Consider the following 24,576-nt stretch of genomic DNA (forward strand, 5'->3'; position numbering starts at 1 on the left):
TATTACTTGTAATTTTTATTCATGCTTTTTTTTTGTAATTTTTGGTACAGTTGTAAATAAAATTAAATGTTTTATTGTATAATTTATAAGGCATTATGTTCAATAAATAGGTCTAACCTGCAAATAGTGTACATCATGAAAATAGAGCAGTGTAACATTGTGCATTTACGTGCAGGCATGTGACATTCAAGTGTACGCAAGATTGCCAAGCTTTTTCAAAAATTAGTAATGAGCTGGGAAAAGCACACTAAGCTAGCAGCATCCCAGTTGTTATAGCACTGCACTAACTAATCTGAAAGAGTTACCAATATGTTAAATACTGTTGAAAAACTGAACACAGTATCTGTGTACAATCGTCCTTTCCTAAACTCACGTTATTCTTCAGTTACATGCTATTCTGTATGTTTATTTACTCTGTGCTTTTAATATATTAGTGTATATTTTGATGATGCCAATGGTAAAGATATATCTGTACAATTTTCTCCATTTGTCCTTGATCATTCTTTTGTCAACTTGTTATGATTCTTGTTTCCTAACCTTTTGGTATCTATTGTGACTATGAAGTATTATGCAAACATAGTATTTTTTTAATTTAAAAAGCCTTTTCTTTGTTTGGGACGAATATGGTAATTGTCTTTTAATGTCATCCAGTAACATCTATGATATGTAAAGATATATCTGTACAATTTTCTTCTTTTGTCAACTTGTTATGATTCTTGTTTCCTAACCTTTTGCATTCCAAACATGCTTTTCCTAAGCATGTTTAGACCTATGTGCTGAATTTGATTCTTTTAGTTGCCACACTTCTATGTACTTCTTTTACTTTAAAAAAGTTCAGGAAAGTTTTTATTCTTTATTTTAACTGTTATAACGCTTTTGTATGAAAAATTTTTAAAACTTCAGTTTATGCTCACTTTTATTAAAATTCGTTAAAGGAATTCCAGTTAATTAAGCAGCTGAAAATAATTTCCATTTACTTTTCTAATTGTGTTTCCATTTATTTTCCTGCTTAAATTATAAATCACTAAATTATAAATTTTAAATCACTTACGTACTGTATTCATTTTTCTTACAGTGGAATTATGATTTTAAATATCAGGGCATCGCACAAAGTAATTCCATTTCCCCTTTCTTTCAAAATAAAAACCAACTATATTGAATTAAGTTTTCATGAAGTATGTCTCTTCCTTTGTTCTCTGACTTTCTGTCACCTTCCTGCAAGCATTTAAGTTGTGCACAAAACTCTTTTGACCTTGAAGTAGAATGTGTGGACAGGTCACTTTTGACAGCCTTGTAACTTTCAGGATTTTTTTTCTCCAAGATTGTATTGTACACTTCGGTATAGGTAGTAATTGGTTATGATTATAGCAGGTAGGGCAGATGTGTAATTTTTTTCCCTTACCAAATTCCTTAATTTTTCCACATGTGATCTAAGCAGTATAAGGATATACAGTAATAAAGGAGTTCCATTGCAAAATATGAAATATATAAAAAAACTAGTCTAAAATTTTGTCTATGTATGTATTATATGTACCTTCATAATATAGGCGCCTCCGTAGCCAGGTGGGAAGGAGCAGCAGTGCATAGCACACGCTTCTTGATTAGACCGGGGTTCGAGCCCGTCGCCACCAAATATGAAGGATGCGGAAAGGTCAGGGAATGACCACCGCATATCCCGGAGCAATATGGCCTTAGTTGCTAATGCTCCTAAAAACCAAACAACAAACAAACAAACAAACAAACCTTCATAATATGACTATGTACATAGACAGCACATAGTGAAATGCAAGCATATGGCATTGAAATGAAAATAAGAAACAATTTAATATTAAATGTAATATTTATTAGAAATTTCAAACAAATCTTTCAAACCAATGCCTTTGCTAGCTAAAAAACTTATCCCGGCAGTGCCATCACCAGTTTTGCTAAAGTGTTGATAAAGGAGTTTTGCCTTTTCACGAATGATGAGTGAACTTAACGGAATTTTATTTTGAGTTCGGTCTTCTAGCCACAGATTTAAAGCTTTTCCATTTTTTCTAATTTAACATCACGAGTTACAGAGCAAATTTTTGAAGCAATTAGCGCATTTTCACGGACACTATGGCGGATTTTTTCTTCCGATTTCTAGATTGATCGTACCATTGACTCATTGATTTTATAATGTTTTGCCACTGAGGAGACACTTTCAACATTAGAAATTTTGTCTAATAACTCAATTTTATTCGCTAATGTCATCACCTTCTTTTTAATCTTTTAACATTTCCCTTATTATTCGTAGCCATATTTTTGTATGGGTAAAAAAGAACTTGTCCACAATAAAGTCACTTTCTTCCGTTAACACACCCGAAAAAGTCTATTTTACACTGCAAAATTGTAGATTTATCACTTTTGTAAGCATATCAATTTATAAATTGATAAATTTATTCAATTTATAAGCATATAAATTAAAAGCAAACGACGAAACCTTCCATGACAAGCACATAACACATACTGAACAAGGATTAGCGAGAAATATCCACACTCTCGCGATTTTGCACCCCTCTCCCCCCACCTACTGAGCCCTGTTTTGACCAGGAAATATAATTTTAGCCACGCCCATGTTTTTTTTATGGCGAAAAATTTCACAGCGCTTTAAAATTTTTTTAGGTTTCATTTTATATTAAATCAGCGACCACGAATAGCGGGGGTTTGCTGTATATTTTGTTCATTTAACACAATATCCTTGCAAATGGTCCTAGTTCATTTTCCAGCACTCAAACTTTAGAGGTGGTAGCAGTGGACTTTGTGATGATTTGACTGAACTGCAGCAGTTAAAAATATGCCTTCTTTGTAGCTATAGATTATCTTAAGAACAATAAATGTTATCTTGTTATCATTATTTTAAAAATTACAATCTTAACAATCTGTTTTGAAAGGAAATGAGTATTATTGAATTTTCACATTTTATAGAAGTGAAATATTGGGAAAAAAGAGTAAACTAATTAATTATTACCAGGTTGATCTGATAATAAAACAGTTTTGAAATTGCTGTTTAGGTATTTCAGGATGTGATGTCATTAGATCTTGATGGTGAGGATGCTGCTGTTATACAGACAGTAAATGAAATTACAAAAGAATTTGGGCGGGAATCTGCAGCCTTGTGGAATATTTTGATGGGACTGGAAATGCAGTTGGTTGACCAGCTAGAGGTGAATTAAACTAATTTTTTTTATTGTTTTTATAAATTTAAAATTTTTAACATTCATACTGAAGAAAGTAGTCCACTGTCACCAACACATACTGAACAAGGATTAGCGAGAAATATCCACGCTCTCGAAATATCCACAAAGAAAATAGGCGTATGAAATCATGACATCTGCCCATATTTCCCCCACACACGCACGCACGCACAACTCTTGTTCTATTACACATATACATGTAAGAGGAAACTAAGACTTTACTGATGAGAGTATTTTTATTTTGATCTGCATTTTTAAATTTGATAGCAATCACACCAGATTATAAACACTGAATACTGCATGAAACTAAGCGATATGAATATAATAGAACATAGTTTAACACAAGTATAGTATAAAGTATATCTGGACTGTTTGGTAGCAGTATGTACTTTGCTATTTTAAGTTACGTTACGTACTATATACAGCTGTGAAATGAGACTGCATTTGTATTAATATATATTTATAGTTTACTGACTCAATAAAACACTTCTAATATAACTATACTCCTACGGAAGTATATAGAAGATTACTACTAAATCACATTTGTATATCATTCTATAACAATGCTATAATCAATACTAATACATTTATATTGTGTTTGTATTGATAGTATAAAAATGGCAGCTATATCATTATTATATTGATACAGTACAATAATGGCAAACTATAACTTTAATTTTTTTAATCACTCTTAAAAACAAATTAAACAACTTTATCAGACAAACACAAATAACTAGTGCACTATTAATTTTTAAGTAACGTCTTCAGTTATATATAAGTAAGTGGTGTAATTTAGCTACCAACATTTATCTGTTCTTTGTCTTTTCAATCACTGAAGAAGTACTATGAAATATTTGAGAATAATGTGTAGTTCATTAAGAAATAAAAAACAGAATTGGTTGAAATTCACTTTTATCTTGTCAGTGTATATAAATTTGTGAAAAGTTCAAAAGCATCAACAGAATACTCCCAAGTTTAACTCCGAAAAAGAAAGGCATAGGAAGAATGAAAAGAAAAGGAAATTTTATTCTGGCAGAATGCCAGCAACAAGAACATTGCTATTATATTGTCCTACAGCCAATTTAAAAAAAATAAATAAATAAAAACTTCCTATTTTAAGTCATTAGCATTAGTTGAGGCATATGATGCAAGAAAGCAAGCCTATATAGCATCAGCCAAAAAAAAAAAAAAAACCTTTCCCATTTCAGCCATCCAGTCACTCCAAATGTTTGCCTAGTTCAGCCATAAATTTATTTACGCTATCAACTTCCACACAACAGATGGAAGTCTGTTCCAGCAATCAACTACCCACTGGCTAAAGGCAAACTTCCACACATCTATTCTACATCTGTCTTTCTTCAGTTTGAATCTGTGCCTCCTCAGGTTAATCTGACCAAGCAGAAGTATCCCATCAGCACTGAGCCTGCTCAAACCATTCAAGGTCCCTCAATCGGTAGATCGAGGTGATCTGATAGATCCCTCAATCAGATCACCTCGCAGGTGCCTAGGCTCCAGCTGCTGCAACTTGCAGAACTTCAGTCTTTCTTCATAAGCACATCCCTTTGTTCCCTTCACCAGTCTTGTTGCCCTTCTCTGTACTTGTTCTAGAAATTCTACATCCTTCCTAAAATGAGGCCTTCAGGCCTGTACACAGTACTCGAGGTGTGGCCTGACCATTGCCTTATACAAAGGGATAATCACCTCCTTATCTCTGCTATCAAAATTCCTATATATCATTGACAAAATTCCACAAACTGCTCTGGCAGCCCTTCTGCACTGCTCAAAAAACTTCATATCTGACTGCACAATTACCCCCAGGTCTTTTTCATTCTCCACCACACAGTTGGTACATTTCTCTTGGGTTACTGCTACCCCTATGCAGTACTTTGCATTTGTCAATGTTAAACTTCAGTTGCCACTTCTCAGCCCATCTGCCTTACTTTTCTAGACCCTGTTGCAGTAGCATAGTGTCTTTACTGTCATTAACAACCCTGCCAACTTTTGTATCATCTGCAAACATGGACATTAAACCTGATATAACTTCATTGATATCATTGATAAATACACAAAACAACACCGAACGCTGGGGTACTCCACTAATAACCTTAGTCCATGTAGAGCAGTGTCCATTTATTACCACTCTCTGCTGTCTCCCACTCAGCCATCCCTTTATCCATTGCAGCAACTTGCCCTTAATGCCATAATGGTCCAGTTTGTAGAGCAATCTTCCATGTGCAATAGTATCAAAAGCTTTCCTGAAATCCAAGTATATGATATCAAACTATTTTTTTCATCCAATTCCTTTGTGATCACATCATGGTATCCAATAAAATTGGTCAGACAAGATTTCCACTTAACAAACCCATGCTGTGTCTGAACTATTACTGTAGTCTTGTCTGGGTGATCCTGTATCGCCTCTTTAACCAGCGACTCCATTATTTTCCCCAGAACATTAATAGTTATAAACTAACAGGTTTATAACTATTTGTGTCATCCTTTGCACCCTCTTTGTGAATTAGGGATACATTTGCACATTTCCAGTCCATGGGGACCTCCCCTAACTCTAAGGACGCTCTCATAATTATGGCTAAGGGTTTGCTTACTTCCCTTGTTGCCTCCTTCAATATAACTGGATAGATCCCATCCAATCCAGGTGACTTCCTTATGTTTAACTTCAACAATTTCTCCTCCACTTAGCTCCCTGTTAGAGTTTGATAAATTTCTGGCATTCCCCCTCCTTGAATAACTCCTTGTCTGTGAATGTAGATGCAAAACACTCGTTCAGTTTATCTGCTAGTTGAGCAGGATCATCAATAGTCAACCCATCTATGTTAAGTAGTCCAATCTGATTCATCTCTTTCCTTCTAGAGTTTACATAAGTAAAGAACTCATTGCTGTTTTTCTTTGTATCCTTTGCCAAAGATTTCTCGTAATCTGCCTTTATCTGCCTAACCGGGCGCCTCCGTAGCCATGTGGGAAGGAGCAGCAGTGCGTAGCACACGCTTCTTGATTAGACAGAGGTTCGAGCCCGTCACCACCAAATACGGAGGATGCGGAAAGATCAGGGAATGACCACCGCATATCCCGGAGCAATATGGCCTTAGTTGCTAATGCTCCTAAAAACCAAATAACAAACAAACCTGCCTAACCTCCTTTGTGACTTGATTATAGAATAGCTTATGTCTGCCATTGGCTTCTGTGTCGCCTGATAATTTATATGCATCTCATGCATTTTTTTTTCTCTGCCACAAGCCTGATTAATTCATCTGACATCCATTTTGGCATGAACAGTATTTCTTTAGTTGGTAAAAAAAAGCCTCATGGCCTCCAAGATTAAGTCCCTGAAGGCTTCCCATTTAGAATTCATCTTTGGTAACATCATTAGTTGATCCCACTGTGCAGAATTTAAAAACTGTCTGAGACCACTGTAGTCACCTTTACGAAAACAAAAACCCTTCCCTTTACTCTTGATGGTAGTTACATATTTAAGTAAATCCAACATCAGTACACTGCGATCACTGTCACCTAGTGGTTCCTTTTTCTGCAATTTGTTTATGCATGAATAATCATTGCTGATAATCATCAAGAGTATTTACTCCCTTGAACATGTTACTGTAGAAAACAGTCCTGCAATAAATCCACAAAAGTCTTGCAAGCGACCAACTCACAAGTTCCAGTTAAAATCCCCCATCACAAAACATCCTGATTTACTGACCCGCTATTTCTCTGTGCAACTGTTCATTGTACTCATCAGAATCATTAGGTCTATAACACACTCCTACTCTCATTTTCCCTCTCTGTGTTTTGTCACATCAAACATACTGAACATTGCACTGTTCACCCATGTCAACTGGATGCACTTCCTTAGATTTTATGCATTTCTTAACTAACAGCATAACCTTTCCTTCCCTGTCTATCCTTTCTGTACACATTGTACTCCCCAAATTCCAATTCTGCACTGCTTATATCTGTGAGACACCATATCTCTGATATCCTAACAATATCTGCCTTTGATACCTTGATCAGCACTTCAAATTCATCAAATTTATTTACTGTACTTCTAGCATTGGTGTACATGCAAGTATACATTCACCTGTTCTTACTCTTAGTTATCCTAACACAGCCCACGTATTTACTTGTTCCATGATGACTCCCAGCAGCTCTTGAAATCCCCAGCAACTTGCTCTCTAGGCTGCTGCTCATTACAATAGAAGCAGTGCAAGAATCACTTTTGCCTCTGCCGGCTTCTGTTAATCTTTTAGTCTGTGATCCCTCCACCAAACTATCAGTTTTCTACTCACCTAAGACTGCCTCAATAGCATCAGCAAATATTCTTGCACGCTTTCTATTTAAGTGTATCCCATCCCTGTAGAAGCAGTCTCTTCTGTTAACAGGCACAGACCAGGCTGAGAAAAATTCTACCCCTTGAGCCGTGCACAATCTCTCCAGGGCCAAATTGATCGACAAGGCTCTCATCATATACTCCCTCCTATCTTGTCTGTGCAGAATTGCAGACACTTTCAAATTTAACCCTAACTCGTGACTTTTATTAAAACCATCATTAAATTTTATTAAAACCATTTTTTATCTTTTATATATTATATTAAAACCATTTATCTTCTGATTTGAACAAGGCGTCCTGTAACGTTCTCCTTAGTGTGACCTATATTTGTTAAAGTGAACTTAATTCTTTATAGACATCTCCACAGATTCAGTTTGAGATGGGAGTATTTTTATTTTGATCTACATTTAGTAGTGGAACTGCCAAGGGGATTATTCTCAAAATTTTTAAGGTCCAGTGTGACTAAAATCAACTGGTTTCTTGAGTTATGTTATCATTCCTACACCTGCCAAGTCTTCTGATTTAGTTGGCAGGGTTTTTTTTTCCCCCAAAGAGAGCATTCTTCAAATTTTTGGTATAGTTTTTTTTTTTTTTCCCCCAAATACCGAGATGTTTATTTTGATTTATTTTTTCGAAATAATGTTATTATGGACCTACCCAAATTTAAAAATATATGTTTATTGTACGCAGTTAGTGTACAGTGGTTCTCTACGTTGATCCCAACAAAAAATATCTCAATACGTGAAAAATTTTCATTACTGTATAACTGAGAAAACAAAACAGAAGGAAAAAAAAATTGTTTATGATATATATTGAAGAAGTAATGCAATGATGTTGTATCCTTCTGTACTAAGCTGACAGCACTACCTTATTATGGACAAGAATTTATTGTAAATATGCTTTGACTTTTTTACTTTTTGTGAAAATGGATACAGATCGACTCATTCCTATTCAGGGATGTGGGGGGGGGAAGAGAGAGAGAGAGAGAGAGCGCGTGCATTGTAAAGCTCATTGGGTTTCTTTGGTATTCAGATTCAAATATTTTTACTTAAGAGCCTTCTTTTACAAGTTTGCTGATATTAAACCAAATTTGTGCGTGCGTGTCTTTCATTCTTCACATTTAGATATGCCATCGTAATAATATCATTTTATTAACCTGAACAGATGAATAGCAACAGTTATTTATATTTCTCTTTATTTTTCAGTTTCTATCTGAATATTACCAATGCACCCTGATGATTCAATCTAACATACACAATTGCAATTCTCTTTAAAATGCAATTTTAATTAAACTTTTCATTCTGATTTACTTCAGCTGAAAACCTATATATATTAAGAATGATGGTTTCCTGTTTCTTAAAATTAACAAGGTATGCAATTAAATTATCAGCCCTCATATATTGAAGAAATCTTTCTCTGGCATATGAAAGATAAGTGAGTAGCATATGCAAGTAGATGAATAAATTAGAGAAATTTATGTTTATGTAAATTGAATCCTTGAAATTAATTTGTGTTATTATATTATTGCAAAATAGCTATTTTTTTTTTAGTTATATTTTTATCTTTTTCATTTGGACATACATGTATGTTGTGCATATATGTTTGTGTCTGTTTCAGGACATCCATCGAGAGTTTGAACATCAGATGAACACATTAGCCGAGGAATTTGTTAGCAGAGTACATCAGTTTGTAAATAAACTTACAGAATTAGAAACTGAATATATAGAACAAATAAAATATATAGGCACTATGTTAATAAGTAATACAATGAAAGAAACTCAGGATGAAGGTGAACAGGGAGAAGATGAAGAGATAAAAACCAAAGAAGATGAAATTAAACAAAATGAGGAAGAGGAGCCAGTGGAACTAGATGGTGATTTGCAATCAGTGAGTATAAATATAATACCTGTATAACATACATACTTAAAATTAAGAAATGGTGTTTTTACTAAAGTAAGGAGTGAAAATAGTATTAGCAGTTATATATATATATACACACACAAAAAGGCCTCCGTAACAGGAGCGGGAGTGCAGCAGCACACGCTCCTTGAGTAGATCGGGGTTCAAGCCCCTGACTGCTAAATATGGTCGGTCTGCCAACCCGCACTGGACCAGCATGGCAGATTGTGGTCCATTTCCCTCAGCATGAATTGTTGAGAAGGCTTCCATTCTGCAGTGGGTTGATAATGGCTGCAGTTTATTTTTTATTTTATATACACAATTAATTTTATTTATTTATTATTATTATTTTTTTATTTATTTATTATTATTATTTTTTTATTTATTTATTATTATTATTTTTTTATTTATTTATTTTATTATTATTATTTATTTTTTTTTTTTTTTCATTTATATATATATATTTTTTTATCCAAAAGTGGCACATGTACTCCCTGACTATTATATCAAGAACTTCTTTTTAACTAGTGTACAGTTGGTTCCTTTTGTTTTAATCCTTTTACAAGGACCTGTATGAAAGTAATGTCTCCAAATTTTTTTTCTTTCAAATGTGGCTCCTTAGATCATTTCACATGTCACTTAGTGGCCATTAGAGGTCTCTAGTTTCACCATACCGAGTGGTGTTGTGATCGGGCTCGTGAGTGCAGCACACGGATAGTTCAAAATGGTGGATATTAAAAGATATACATATCAAGGAAGAAGTGACACCTATCGAAATCGATACGTGTCTCAAAAATGTTTATGGTGACAATACTGTAGATGTGGGGAAAGTGACAGTGTTGAAAAACCCTGAAGCGGCCAGCTAGTAACGTCAGTGACAACAGACAGCAAGATCCTTATCGATGTGCTGATCAAAGAAGAGCACCACATTACAACACGCGAATTGTGCAGTGCGGTAGGTATAAGGAAACCTGCTGTGATAATCATCATAAAGGAACTAGACTACAAGGTTTGCGCCCAGTGGGTCCCAAAAATGCTGACAGACGAGCACAAAGAAGCCCAGAAAGTCATCTGTACGGAACTTCTCCAGCACTACGAGAGTGATGGAGAGGTTTTTCTTTCAAGCATAGTCACAGGTGACAAAAGCTGGATCCATCATTATGACCCTGAAACAAAGAAACAGTTGGAGTAGCATCATCAAAATTCACCGTGCAAGAAGAAGCTAAAAGATAACCTTTTTTTGCTAAAGTCATGGCGACAGTGTTTTACGACAAAGATGGGGTCTTGCTTGTGGACTTCTTGGAGCGTGGCACCACAATCAACTCAGATCGATATGTGGAAATAATGAAAAAGTTGATAACCCACATCCATAGAGTTCGACTGGACAAAAACCTTAATGGAGTTCTTCTCCTCCATGATAATGCAAGACCCAACACCAGTCTGCACCCAGTGGAGGCCATTGCAAAATTGGGATGCACTGTTCTTTCTCACCCCTCTGAGCCCAGATCTTGTACCTTCCGACTATCACCTCTTCGACCCGCTGAAGGATACACTCCATGGAACCCATTTTGTAGACTATGACCAGCTCAAGCAGTTGTGTTCACAAAGTCCTCCAGAGTAAGAACTTTTACAGGATTGGAGTACAGTGTCTGACTCAGATGGTGGAAGTGCATAGAAAATAATGGTGACTTTGTGGAAAAATAAATGTTTATTAATGACTGAGGATTAATTGATGTAAAAAGGTAATAGTTGTAGGAAATAAATTTTCTAAGGAAAAAAATAGGAGGCATTACTTTCGTACCTTCTCACATTTCTGATTGTTTACTTTTGCATTCCTTTGATTGATTTATGTAGTCTTAGTTCTTGTCGGAGGAATTTTAAAATGTTATTACTTGATCATTTTTTTTGTAGTTCATGACAAGAATGGAGATAAAATTAATATGATCCATTAGTTATGTCTTGCCATAATATTTCACAAAATAAATCTGAAGGTGAACTTTTTTAAAATACAGTGGGGCCTTGACTTCCGATGACATCGGCATCCAGTATTCTCAGGAACCGATTTACCTTCCATATGATCTTTTATTTTAACGATTGGCGATATTTGCAGGAACCGATTGCTTTCTGATATAGCTGGAACGATGCATTGGTGGAAATTTCAGGCGGATGGCATGCAGAACATCATTCATACGATTATTCTCAACCAATTAGTGTCTTTGTTATTGTTGAACACATACATTCCCACGTGTTACAGTACTTCGAACAGTTTCTTTATCTTCTGTTTGATGCACTTGTCCAGTGTGTAAGCAGAGTGTATTTTTGTAATTATACGAAACCAGCCTCTTTTGGAAGCAAATACTCAGGAGAACGCTCATCACTAAGGATAAGGCTAATTTACTTGGACATAAACCTGTGGAAAATAGGCTCCCTTTGGATGCCATTGCCTCTGGAGATTTTATGCTGCAGCCTTTGCTGGTGTATCACTCTAACATCCCCAGAGTATTTAAACAACAAAATGTCAACAAAAGCATGCTGGGAGTGTTTTGGTGCAGCAATGAGAAGGCGTGGGTTACAAGATATGTCTTCAAGGAATGTGCGATTGAAGTTTTATCTCCTTCAGTGAAGAGTTATCTTGAGAAAAATAAGCTTCCTGCGAAGGCACTGCTCCTGCTGGCTAATGTGCCAGGCCATGATCCCAACCTTGTTCAAAAAAAAGGAGGTTAGGCAAGCAAAGGCAAATTATTAAAAATCTTTGGCAAAGAATGCAAAGAAAAACAGCAAAGACTTCTTTACTTATATAAACTATAAAAGGAAGGGGATGAATCAGATTGGTCCCCTTAATGTCAATGGTTTGACTGTAGATAATCATTCTCACATAGCTGCTGAACTAAATGAGTATTTTGCATCTACATTCACACATGAGGAGTTATTCAAAGAGGAGAGGGCCAAATGTTTATCAAACTCTAACAGGGAGTTAAATGATTTTGTAATAACAGAGAGCAAAGTGAAGAAGAAATTGTTGAAGTTAAACATAAAGGCACCTGGGGTAGATGAGATCTATCCAGTTATATTAAAGGAGGTGGCAAAGGAAATAAGCAAACCCTTAGCCATAATTATGAGAGCATCCTTGGACTCTGGGGAAGTGGAGATACATTTGCACATCCCCACAGACTGAAGATGTGCAAATGTATCTCCAATTCACAAAGGGGATCAAAGGGTGAAACAAGTAATTACAGATCTGTTAGTTTGACTTCTGTTCCACGGAAAATAATGGAGTCACTGGTTAAAGAAGAATTGCAGGATCATCTAGACAAGAAAGCAGTAATAATTCAGACACAGCATGGGTTTGTCAAGGGGAAGTCTTGTCTGACCAATTTCATTGGATACTATATGATGTGGTCACAAAGGAACTGGATGCAAAAAATAATTTTGATATCATATACTTGGATTTCAGGCAAACTTTTGATACCATTGCACCTGGAAGGCTACTGTACAAATTGGAGCAGTATGGCATTAAAGGCAAGTTGCTACGATGGATAAAAGGATGGTTGAGTGGGATAAGGCAGAGAGTGGTAATCAATGGATACTATTCTATGTGGACTAATGTTATTAATGGTGTCCCTCAGTGTTCGGCGTTGGGCCCAGTGTAATTTTGTATATTTATCAATGATATTGATGAAGGTATATAAAGCTTAATGTCAAAGTTTGTAGATGATACAAAGGTTGACAGGGTTGTTAATAACAGTAATGACAGTGTGCTGCTGCAACAGGATCTGGAAAAGTTGGGCAGTGGGTTGAGAAGTGGCAACTGAAGTTTAACATTGACATATGCAAAGTACTGCATATTTGTAGCAGTAACCCCAGAGAAATGTACCAACTGGTTGGTGTTACACTCAAGAGTAGTTGAGAATGAAAGAGACCTGGGGTTAATTGTGTAGTCAGATTTGAAGTTTTCTGAGCAGTGCAGACAGGCTGCCAGAGTAAGTAATGGGGTTTTGTCAATGATATACAGAATTTTGCAAGAGGGATAAGGAGATGATTATCCCCTTGTATAAGGCAGTGGTCAGGCTACACCTTGAGTATTGCATACAGGTCTGGAAGCTCCATTTTAGGAAGGATGTAGAGTTGCTAGAACGAGTACAGAGAAGAGCAACAAGACTGGTGAAGGGAACAAAGGGGTGCTCTTATGAAGAAAGGCTTAAGTTCTGCAAATTGCAGCTTCTGGAGACTAGGCCCTTGCGAGGTGATCTGATTGAGGTGTATAAAGCCTTGAATGGATTGAGCAGGCTCAGTGCTGATGGTATTCTTCCTCTTGCTCAGATTACAAATCTTAAGGGGGCATAGATTCAAACTGAGGAAAGACAGTTGTAGAATAGATATGCAACTATTTAGCCAGCGGGTAGTTGATTGCTGGAACAAACTTCCATCTGTTGTTGTTGAAGTTGATAGCTTAAATAAATTCAAGGCAGAACTAGACAGATATTTGGAATGAATGGTTCATTGAAATGGGAAGTGTTTTTGGTTTTTTTTTTTTTTTTTTTTTGTGTTGATATTGTATAATCCTGCTTTCTTGCATGATGTTCCTCTACTAATGCTAATTCCTTGAGACACAATTTGATTTCATGCAAGTCAAATTTTTGCCACCCAACACCACTCCTCTTCTTCAACCAGTGGACCAGTAATTATTTTCAACCTTCAAGAAAATGTTTGCAAATTGCTTTGCAGCGACCTGTTGAAATTGCTCTCACCCTCAAAGATTTTTGAGGGTCAAAGTTCAACATCCTGGACCATGTGAGGCTAATCATAAGTTCTTGGAATGATTCTTCCACCATATACTTAAATTCAGCCTGGAAAAATATCTGACCTTTAATCGTCCATAACTTTGATTGGTTTGAAAATGATGGTGCTATGAAAAATGATATTGCCACTCTTGTTAAATCAATGAGTCTGGTTCCTCTCCACATCCTCTTCGAATGGTTTATTCAATGAGGATGTGGAGGACCTTATTGACGCTCATGGGTATGAGCTAACCCCAGAGGATTTCCAAGAGTTGGAGAAAATTATGAAGAGTGACACTGGAGAGGAAGAGGACACCCAAAGGTGTAGGCTGAACAATTGAAGACTGTCATTTCTTGTAGGGAGCATTTAACAGTTTAAGAGAAGTGGTAAAAAACACCTAAACATTGAAAACACTGAACTCATGATATGCAAAATGGAAGACGAAATCATTTCTTACTTCAGGAAGCTATAAAAAAAAGTTGTTAAAAACAGTCCCCTTTGGACAATTTCTTTGCCAGTAGCAGAAAAAGACAACAGATTGAAAAGGCTCGTGACATCTGATCTAATCCCACCACCACTATGTCGCTATTGATTTCACCAGCCCTGCACTTCAAGTTTAAGCTAAATGCTAATTACAGTAGGCCCTCGATTTAATGGACTTTGGGTTTAATGGACAAAAAATTTCTGTCCTAAAGGAAAAATTTAGAACCTATTTATACCTGATAGCATCGCACATCTGCATGATGTGCGACATTATCAGACAGATGTGCTGAAAATTCCTTCTAATGAAATAAAGGCTGCCTTACTGTCAGATAATGCACCTGCTCACCCTAATGCTAAGAGGTTAGTTAGCAGGGATGGGAGAATTAAATGTGTTTTTTTGCCTCCTAACACTACTTCACTGATACAGTCGATAGATCAGGGTGTAATCGTTGTTTGTAAGAGATTGTATAAGAAGTTTTTGGAAGAGGTGATGGTTGTTTTGGAAGAAACAGAAGATGCGGAAAAAGATACAAGAGGCACCAGTACACTGCAAAATTTACATGCATATAACATCAGATCTGCTATCTTCAACTTAGCAGCTGTGTGGAAAGATATGAAGATTACTACCTTGGCCAATGCTTGGAAGAAGTTGTTGCACGACGTTGAACCTGAAATGGACTTTGAGGGAGTTGAGGCGTCTAATTGTCGGGATACTCTTCCGAGGGCCTGGAACAAAAATGCAACAGAGAATGATGTGGAACAGTGGCTCAAATGATGAAGGTGATCCGGGCTAACGTATGGATGACATCATACATTATATTGAATCATCATCAGATCCTGATGTGCTTCCTTATTATGAACATTTTAGAGAATTTCGATCTACAGTAATAAGGAAGCAGCATCAAGGTGTAAGGCAGCTGAAGCTTGATTTCTTCAAGACCTAGGTGGTAGATGACTGTCATCAACCGGTGAAATACCACCACTTTGCTTATTGGAGGCTTGAAATGGTGGAACCCATGTTTAGTCTCTAGAGCTAAGTTTCGGTCAACCTTTCCCTATCTCTTCCATCATGCAGTATGATTGATGACTTTTGAGGTTATGATGAACGTCGTGGCGAGATCCAATATTCCTTACATTTCAAGGGTACAGCTCTAAAACGGTGTTCGCAGGCCGGCCGCTAGTTAGTACACCGGACTGAACCTATTGGTGATCCAATATTCCGCTAGTTAGTACACCGGACTGAACCTATTGGAGATCCAATATTCCTTACATTTCAAGGGTACAGCTCTAAAACGGTGTTCGCAGGCCGGCCGCTAGTTAGTACACCGGACTGAACCTATTGGTAACTCTCTAGGAAGCTTCTGGATCAGCTAGTGTATAATCTTGCTGCCTCTACTCTGCCAGATAGTGACTGGAGGGAGTCCGAGTAGTGTGTATGCGGGGAGCATTGTCGAGGCCACGTTATGTCAAGGATCTGGGTATATTCTTACCATGTGTATGCTATATCCAAAAATTTCATTACTTCATACAGCATGTATCACCTACTTTTTCTTACTATTGAATACACCATGAATTGTCAAACTAATAGAGCAAGCTTATCTGCGAAAAGATCTAAACCTCCCATGGACTTCCTAATTCATTTCACAAATATACGTGGTCTCAATTCTAATCTCAACAATGTCCATTTCCACTTGCAGTCTGCCAAACCCCACGTACTTTTTCTGACAGAATCTCAGTTATCGGTTGATTCATCTACTGCTCATCTCAGATGCCCAAATTATTCGCTGTATGATTCCTTTCGCCTCAAAGGTGGTACTTGTGCATATGTCCGTTCTGATATTCCCTGTCAGAGACTTGGCAATTTGGAATCTCCTCTCTTTGATCTTCTCTGGCTTAAAATCTGTGTACCTCATTGTGTCAAATTCATCTGTTGTCTCTACCGTTCTCCCAACTCCACTAATCACTTGGAGCTCTTTGACTTCCTCTCTTTGCAACTTGACTTTCTCGTCCAACTTTCCTAACAGTGAAGTAATTTTCCTTGGTGATTTTAATGTTCACAACTCCAGCTGGCTTCCGTTTTCTAGTCACACCGACCCAGCAGGTCGAGATGCTGAGGCTTTTGCAATTACTAATGACCTAGCACAGATTGTTCATTTACCTACAAGAATACCGGACAATCCTAATCATACAGCCAATACGCTTGATCTTTTTCTCACAAACAACCCTTCTAAGTACACGGTCGAAGTGAGAGGTCCTTTAGGCACTTCAGATCACAACTTGGTGATTGTCTCTTCTCCAATGGAACCTTTATCTCATGGCTATTCCCAACCACGTGTTGTTTGGCATTACAAGAATGCAAAATGGGATGACCTGCGAGATTTCTTTTCTTCTTTTCCTTGGTCGGATTACTGTTTCAAAACTTCTAATGTCAATGTTTGCTCAGATCGTGTCAGTGAAATTATTCTTGCAGGAATGGAATCCTTTATCCCACACTCCAATTTAAAATCTCGTCCTTTATCTAAACCTTGGTTTTCCAATAAATGTGCTAAGGCTGTCCAAGAGAAGAATGTTGCATATCGTAATTGGCTTGTTTCTAATTCTTCAGTTTCATTTTCTGCCTACACCAAAGCTCGCAACAGTTGTAAAGCAGTTATTAACCAGTCCAAACTAGAGTTTGAACAGGCTAAGAGTAGAAAACTTGCTTCTTGCCCTAATGGTAGCCGAGCATTCTGGTCTCTTGCCAAAGCTATTGGCCGCAACTTTTGCCCATCTTTGCTCCCACCTCTGTCCAAACCAGATGGTTCTGTTGCCACTTCAGCCAAGGATAAAGCTGACCTGCTAGCATCCCATTTTTCTTCCAGCTCATGTATTAATGATCTTGGTAAAACACCTCCCACCATTCCCAACACGCTCCATTCAATGCCTTCTGTGGTCTTCCATCAAAAGGATATCAGAAGGATTTTGATGAATCTTGATGCTAAGAAAGCTCCAGGTCCTGATGGTATTTCTCCACTTGTTCTCAAAACCTGTGCTCCTGAACTTACTCCTATTCTTTGCCGCCTTTTTTCACTTTCTTATTCCAAAGGTGTTTTTCCTTCTGCTTGGAAATTTGCTCATATCCAGCCAGTTCCTAAAAAGGGTGACAAATCCCTCCCATCCAATTATCGTCCCATTGCAATTACTTCTACTCTTTCTAAAGTAATGGAGAAATCAATTAACCGCCAACTCTTAAACTACCTAGAAACCTTCCGTCTGATCAACGATCACCAGTATGGATTCCGTCAGTATCGATCCACTGGAGATATTCTGGCTTATGTTACCCATTTATGGACTAATTCAATGGAAAGGTTCGGTGAAACACAAGTAGTTGCTCTTGATATCTCAAAGGCTTTTGATCGTGTTTGGCATAAAGGTCTTCTAAACAAGCTTCCATCTTATGGTTTGCCAACTGTTTTTAGTAATTGGTTATTCAGTTTTCTCTCCGATCGCTCACTGAGGGTGATGGTAGATGGCTCTCTGTCTTCTAACTTCTCCACTAATGCCGGTGTCCCCCAAGGTTCAGTTCTTTCCCCCACTCTTTTCCTCTTGTATATCAATGACCTTCTTCCATTGACTGAAAATCCTATCCATAGTTTTGCCGATGATAGCACAATGCATTCAACTTTCCATTTTGAGAAACCTTGTCCTGCTCAATCAGCTTCAATTTCTCGAAAATCTGCTACCAATTCCTTAAATGCCGATCTTCAGGTAATTCTCCAGTGGGGCAAAGACAACTTAGTTGATTTCAACCCTTCTAAAACTCAGTCTTGTCTTATATCTTGCAAAAAGGATTCTTCTGCTCCTATACTTATCTTTAGTGACACTCTGATTTCTAGGCAAAATGATATATCTCTTTTGGGGATTACCCTGACTTCTAATCTCTCTTGGCACAAGCACATTACAAATATTGCTTCCTCTGCATCTAAAAAACTTGGTTTTCTCTTTCGCTTTCGGCGTTACTTTTCTTCCAAACAGCTGCTCACTCTGTATAAATCGCAAATTCGCCCTGCCATGGAATATTATTCCCATATCTGGGGTGGTGGCCCCCAAAACCTCTCTCCGGCTTCTTGATTCCATTCAGAAGAGGGCATTAGGTTAATTAATGATTCATCTCTAACAGAGTCTCTCCACTCGCTTTCTCATAGACGCACTGTTTCTGCTGCATGTCTCTTCTACAGATACTTCCATGGGCACTGTTCTTCTGAATTGGCTTCTATAATTCCTGCTCTCTCTTTCAAAACAGTCCGAACACGTGCCGCCACCAGCCAACATCCATTTACTGTCCAACTTCAAACCCACAGAACCAACTTTTCATCTTCCTCATTTATTCATTCAATTGCCGTTTTCTGGAACAACCTTCCTTCATATGTATTTCCTGAAAATTGCAATCTACAGAAGTTCAAGTCCAATGTCAACAAATATCTGCTTTCGTCTTCTTAACCTCAAACCTAAGCACGGTACTAAGTACTATAGGTTCTAATACCTCTCGTGTTTGGAGTTCACATAAAAAAAAAAAAAAAAAAAAAAAAAGACCACTTCATCAACTAGACCTGTTTCACCAGAACCCTCTACCTGCAAGGAATTAACACCTCTCTCTCCATATGACAGTTGTTTCTGACTCTGAAAATTGTGATTCTTTCAATTAAGTTAATATTAATATATTGTATCTTTTTTTTACCGTGTTTTTTTTTTTTTTTTGTGTTTTTTATTCAATGGAGTTTAAGAATTTTAAAGTATTTTTTCCTTCTAAAATTGGATTTAAATGAAAAAACTGATGTTCACATTGCAAACAACTTTATGTGAGCTTTAAGGGGAAAAAAAAATTAGTGGAAACACTTAGTTACATTGTACAGTTTTTGATACGCTTAATTAAAATAAAGTTTGGTTCCAGTCGTAAATTTATTTTTATATTTTTAACAGATGTTTTAGTATGAATTACTAAAAAGTCAAATTTACAGTATTTTATACTGTACATTATAATATTTTATTCATACTTATACATTTGTATATTGTCGGTTCTTTATAAATATATTCTTTTAAAATACATTCGATTGAACTGACTTTTGGCAGTAGTGGACACCCTTTCCCCCAATTAGTCCGTTTAATCAGGTCTACTATATTATTTGTTTTTTTTATTTTAAGATGTTTTATAACTATTTATTAAATAATCTTTATAAAACACATTTTTAATATAAAATTCAAGTATAACATGTAAGAAATACCTATATTATGTGGTGTAGGGGTCGACTGCCAAGAGTTTAGAATGAATTACAGGAAATAAATGTTTTATTGGTTTCAACTTACAATATTTTCAACGTACAGTGGGTTTTGTGGAACAAATTACCATCGGATGTTAGGGCCCCACTGTACTGAATTTACAAAATGGACTTTTTATTTGAATGGAGAAAATGAAATCTTTGAAATCTATTTACAGCTATTGCAAGACAAAGAAGCATTTGAAAATATCCTTGATATTTCCCATGATAGTCATGTTAAAGTCTTGCAGAACACTGAAAATATTATGGTGAAAAGGCTACATTCGTGGTTGGCTGAGTTGTTGGAAAAGTTACGTGCAAAGGAACAGGAAAGAAATAGACAACGTGTAATGGAGATTAATCACTTTGTGGATGCTTTGAGAGATGAACTTGATGAAATATCAGGTTTTCCAGCTGTAGTTGAACTACCTTTATGATGTAAGAATGTGGCCTTTCATAATGTATAATTTATTCTGTGATACACAAATTTTTATTAATTAAAACTAAGCACATTGTTTAACTCATTTCTCAAATGAAAAATATCAGTTGTAAAATAGATTTTGTGCGATCATTAAATGTTTTTATTAAGACTTTTAATGAGTGTCAACAGTTTCATAAATCTGAAGCATTTGTAAAAATTACTGCATTGTTGTAGCCATTAAAGTAATTTTCTTTTTTGAGAAACTTTTATAACCAACCAGTATATACAATGTTCCAAACAGATGCCTGGATAACCTGTGGCCTACAGACCTAGAGCCCGTTTCAAAAATTTTTCCCCCCCTTCTGTAGCTTTTTATGGTTGTCTGGAAGTATATGGCCTCTCTGTTCACAGAACAAAATTTGATAGCGGGAGGTTAAGATAGAGAAACTAAACGTAGGCTAATTGCGATTGCCTGTTTTTTTTTTATTGATCATTATTCTTGTATAGTGGGCTTTCCGCTTGTTCCTCATTTCATGAGGCCTGGTTTCAAATTCTAATTGCGGCTGGAAGAATTATTAAAAGCCTCTTCAATAGCTAGCCAAGTGAAGGGTACAGGTTATTCTGGGGGGTTCAGCCTATATAGTGTGCAGGTGGACCTGTGAACACATACACTTGTACAGATGTAATACATAATAAAGACATGATATGAACTGATACACTATAACCAAAGTAATCTGTGAAAAATCCCCAAAACAGACAATATTTTCGGGGGAAAATTTGTATTCATAGCTTAACTATGAATTCAGTTGTGTATAAAAGCAGAGAATCCTATTTGATTGCTAGTGCTTAGATTACTCAAGCACTGGCAATTTTGAGGATATTTGAATGAATGAATCAGATTTAGAATATGATAGTGTACTTTTAATATATTGAGTGAAAGTTTTTAACTAGTTTAATGTGTACTTTTGGTAAGCAAGATGGTTAAACAGACAAGATTTTGGAAGACTTTTGGAAATCAAAAAATGCAACAGTTCATATAACTGGATCTGCAAAAATTCTTTTCTCAGAACTCTGAGCATTACGGACTTTTGTATCTGTGCCTTTTTATCACAGAACACATGAATGTGTTGAATGAAAATCTCTGAGGTAAAAGTAGATAAGAGTCATGCAGGACTTCTACTATAGAAGAAAACTTAGAAAACATGATTCAGTACATTTTCTAGAGTTCAAAAAGTTTTGTTTCTCTGAGAATAAGGATTTAAAAATAAAAGTAAAATAATCAGCTGAAACTTTCAAATACAAATCTAAAGAACATTTTGAGGCATTTGGAATTATTTTACATTATTATTTAATATCGATATTTCCAAACCTGATATTTTCTTGCAAAAATTAATCAGTGTTTTGGTATCACTTTTCATTTTACATCTTTCTTAACAAAATGAAGTTTTCTAGGGATAATAAGTGCAGCACAGTGATGGAAACTAATTTGGAAAATCAGTTAAGCATTTACAAATCTGTAGTAAATATTGATAAATTAAGTTTACACACAAAGCAAGTCAAAATTTATTATTAAATAAACTTTGTTTATAACAAACAGTTTTCCTTGTCAAAAGAGGAATAAAGCCCTTAAACTTACATTGGAATATCTGTTTATTTCCAGTTGGATATTACGTATAGATGAGAATCAGACATTTCATGGTATAGTCTTACCACATCATCAGTAATCAGAAAAGCCAAAGGTTTGACTAATGAACAGGTTGGCCTTTCTGATCTGCATAATGGTGAAGCAACAGCAATCACTGATGAATGAAGTGGTGATAATATACCTTGAAACATTTGTACTGTACATACACTTGTACAGATGTAATACGTAATAAAGAGATGATACGACTTGATACACCATAACTAAAGTAGTGTGTCAAAAATCCCAAAACAAATAGATAATGCAGATTACCAGGAAAATTTGTGTATTCAGAACTTAACTGTGGATTTTGTCTGTGAAAGCAATGAATCCTATTTGATTCATTTCCAACTGAAAATAAACAGCTATTCTAATATTGGTTGAAGTGCTGTATTCCTCTTTTGACAAGTTTTAATTTTTTCTCATGTGTAACTCTCAAAAAAATTTTTTTAAAAAGTACATTGAGAAATTGGGATTTCCCATGCCCTATATTATACTTGTACTTTGCACCAAACAAACAAACTGTGATCTAAAAGGTATATTTTGATATACTTTTTTAAATAATTATTTTTTCAGAAAATGTTTTTTAATATAGATTTTAAAGTAACTTTTTAGAAAAGTTTGCTTTTATGGTGAGCAGTCTATCTACAGAAATATTTTAGTTAAGTTTCCAGAAATGCAGGGATTTGCATATTAAAAATTCTCATATTTTATGTTTGTTTATTCTTTTGAAAATATAAAATGTAGTATTACTAAATAGTTCTAATGAATAGAAAGGCTTAGGATTCAAGTCCTGTCATTGAACTGGAAGAACCATGATATTGTCATTGGTATACTGCTGTCCTTAAAGCAGAGCTAATGGGTTCCTTCAATAGTAAACTAAGGTTTTATTTTTTATTCTATAGAAGACAAAACTGGCCGTTAAAACATACAGTACAATCAAATGTCAGTGTAAGGAATGCCAGAGTAACAGAATATTTATCATAATGAAATCACTTTCCATCTCTGCCAGTTTTCTATGTATCTTTGTGTAAAAATATTTCATTTTAACAGATATCATTGTAACAAAACTATTAGTTTAATGCAGAAAAAATTACTGTTATAATGAAATTTGTAAAATGAAAATCCTTAAACAATACAGTGCATACTTTTTTGGTCTTTAGTATCCAACAATGCTGCAATGATTTACTAATGAAGCAGTTAATTTCCTGTTCAAAATTAATGGCATTTTATCTGTCTACCTTCCTCAAGTCTTGAGTAATTTTGGAAGTAACAGGGAGTTGTTTATTTAGTCAACATATTTAATGAAACATGCTGGTAGATGAGGAGGTAGCATTGAAATTATGTTGAAATTGTTTGTTTACAGTTTTATATGATGAAGTGCAATTGCTTACTTTGGACCATTAGTGGGGTGCTTTTATGGTTTTGTAAATTTGAAAATGGAAGAGACTAATTTCTTATTCATAATGTTTTTCTTTTTTTTTTTCTTGAATTAACGAAAGTTTTGTTTAGCTGAAAGTAACAAGTGTAAAAAACACAATTTTTAAATATTTGAATTTGTCATTAAAAAATATTAATTTGCATGTATAATAGTAATAAGTAAATTTCACTATAATTTTGTTGTAATTATTTTAAAGCATCCCATCTCAATTGACAAATATTTTGTGGTTGCTCCCATACACTTGGCTTTTTCTTTCTAGGGATCTACATTGGTATGAATTTAAGTGTTGAAGAAAGTGGCTGATTGATTCTTTTTTATGGCCGACCGGGCTAGCCAGGTGGGTAAAGTGCTTGCCTGGCAACCCAAAGGTCGCGGGTTCGATTCCCACCTCGGGCTTGGATCAAAGTACTACAAAAACCTTGGGAGGTGCATTATGGCCACAGAAGCCTATGCGCCAACAACTACCAAAAAAAAAAAAAGATTCTTTTTTATGACATAAGCAAGGCCACAGAAAATGACGAGTCTAGGATACCTTTCCAGATCTCCATTCTGCAGGAGCATGGGGCATTGCATTTGTTTAAACAACTTCATGGCCACCTTCTCTGCCAAACAAAGCCACATGCCAACCCCATATGGGTAATTGGGATAATTGGTATGAAACAGCCTTGAGAAACCCAATATTTTTCCTTTGAGATCCCATTCCTGTTAGTGATGCAGATTGATTCGGCAGTAAATTTTTTGCCCTTCAAAATTTTGTACTTAGCAAGCTTAGTGAAGAATAATTTATCATCCAAGATCAGTCTGTGATACCTAGTTTTGGTGACAAAGTATATTAGTTGGCCATTGAAACAGGCAGTGGGGGAGGCCCAGTGATACTGATTTTACCTTTCGATATTTTACCAATTGAAACTGTGAGCTAGGGCAAAACTGTGCACTGCAAATAATCCTGAAGAACAAGGTTCATCTTATGTTCAAGTTCCAACCTTGAGGAGCCCCCCCCCATGAAAATCAAAAGATC

At 35.9% G+C, this 24,576-nt stretch overlaps 1 protein-coding gene across 1 annotated transcript in view; it reads left to right on the plus strand.

Annotated features, from left to right (window-relative positions):
- Nucleotides 1-20,493, plus strand: part of LOC150084121 (dynein regulatory complex subunit 3-like) — a 170,850-nt gene extending 150,357 nt beyond the window's left edge. The window contains exons 8-10 of the mRNA XM_090375044.1: nt 3,036-3,188; nt 9,178-9,447; nt 20,195-20,493. Of these exons, the coding sequence (XP_090231170.1) occupies nt 3,036-3,188; nt 9,178-9,447; nt 20,195-20,452 (681 nt within the window). The 3' untranslated portion in view covers nt 20,453-20,493. The remainder of the gene's footprint in view (nt 1-3,035; nt 3,189-9,177; nt 9,448-20,194) is intronic.
- The last annotated feature ends 4,083 nt before the right edge of the window (nt 20,494-24,576 follow it).

Source organism: Mastigoproctus giganteus, chromosome 6 (assembly GCF_048544385.1).
Source record: "Mastigoproctus giganteus isolate SK-2022 chromosome 6, ASM4854438v1, whole genome shotgun sequence".
NCBI lineage: Eukaryota > Metazoa > Arthropoda > Arachnida > Uropygi > Thelyphonidae > Mastigoproctus > Mastigoproctus giganteus.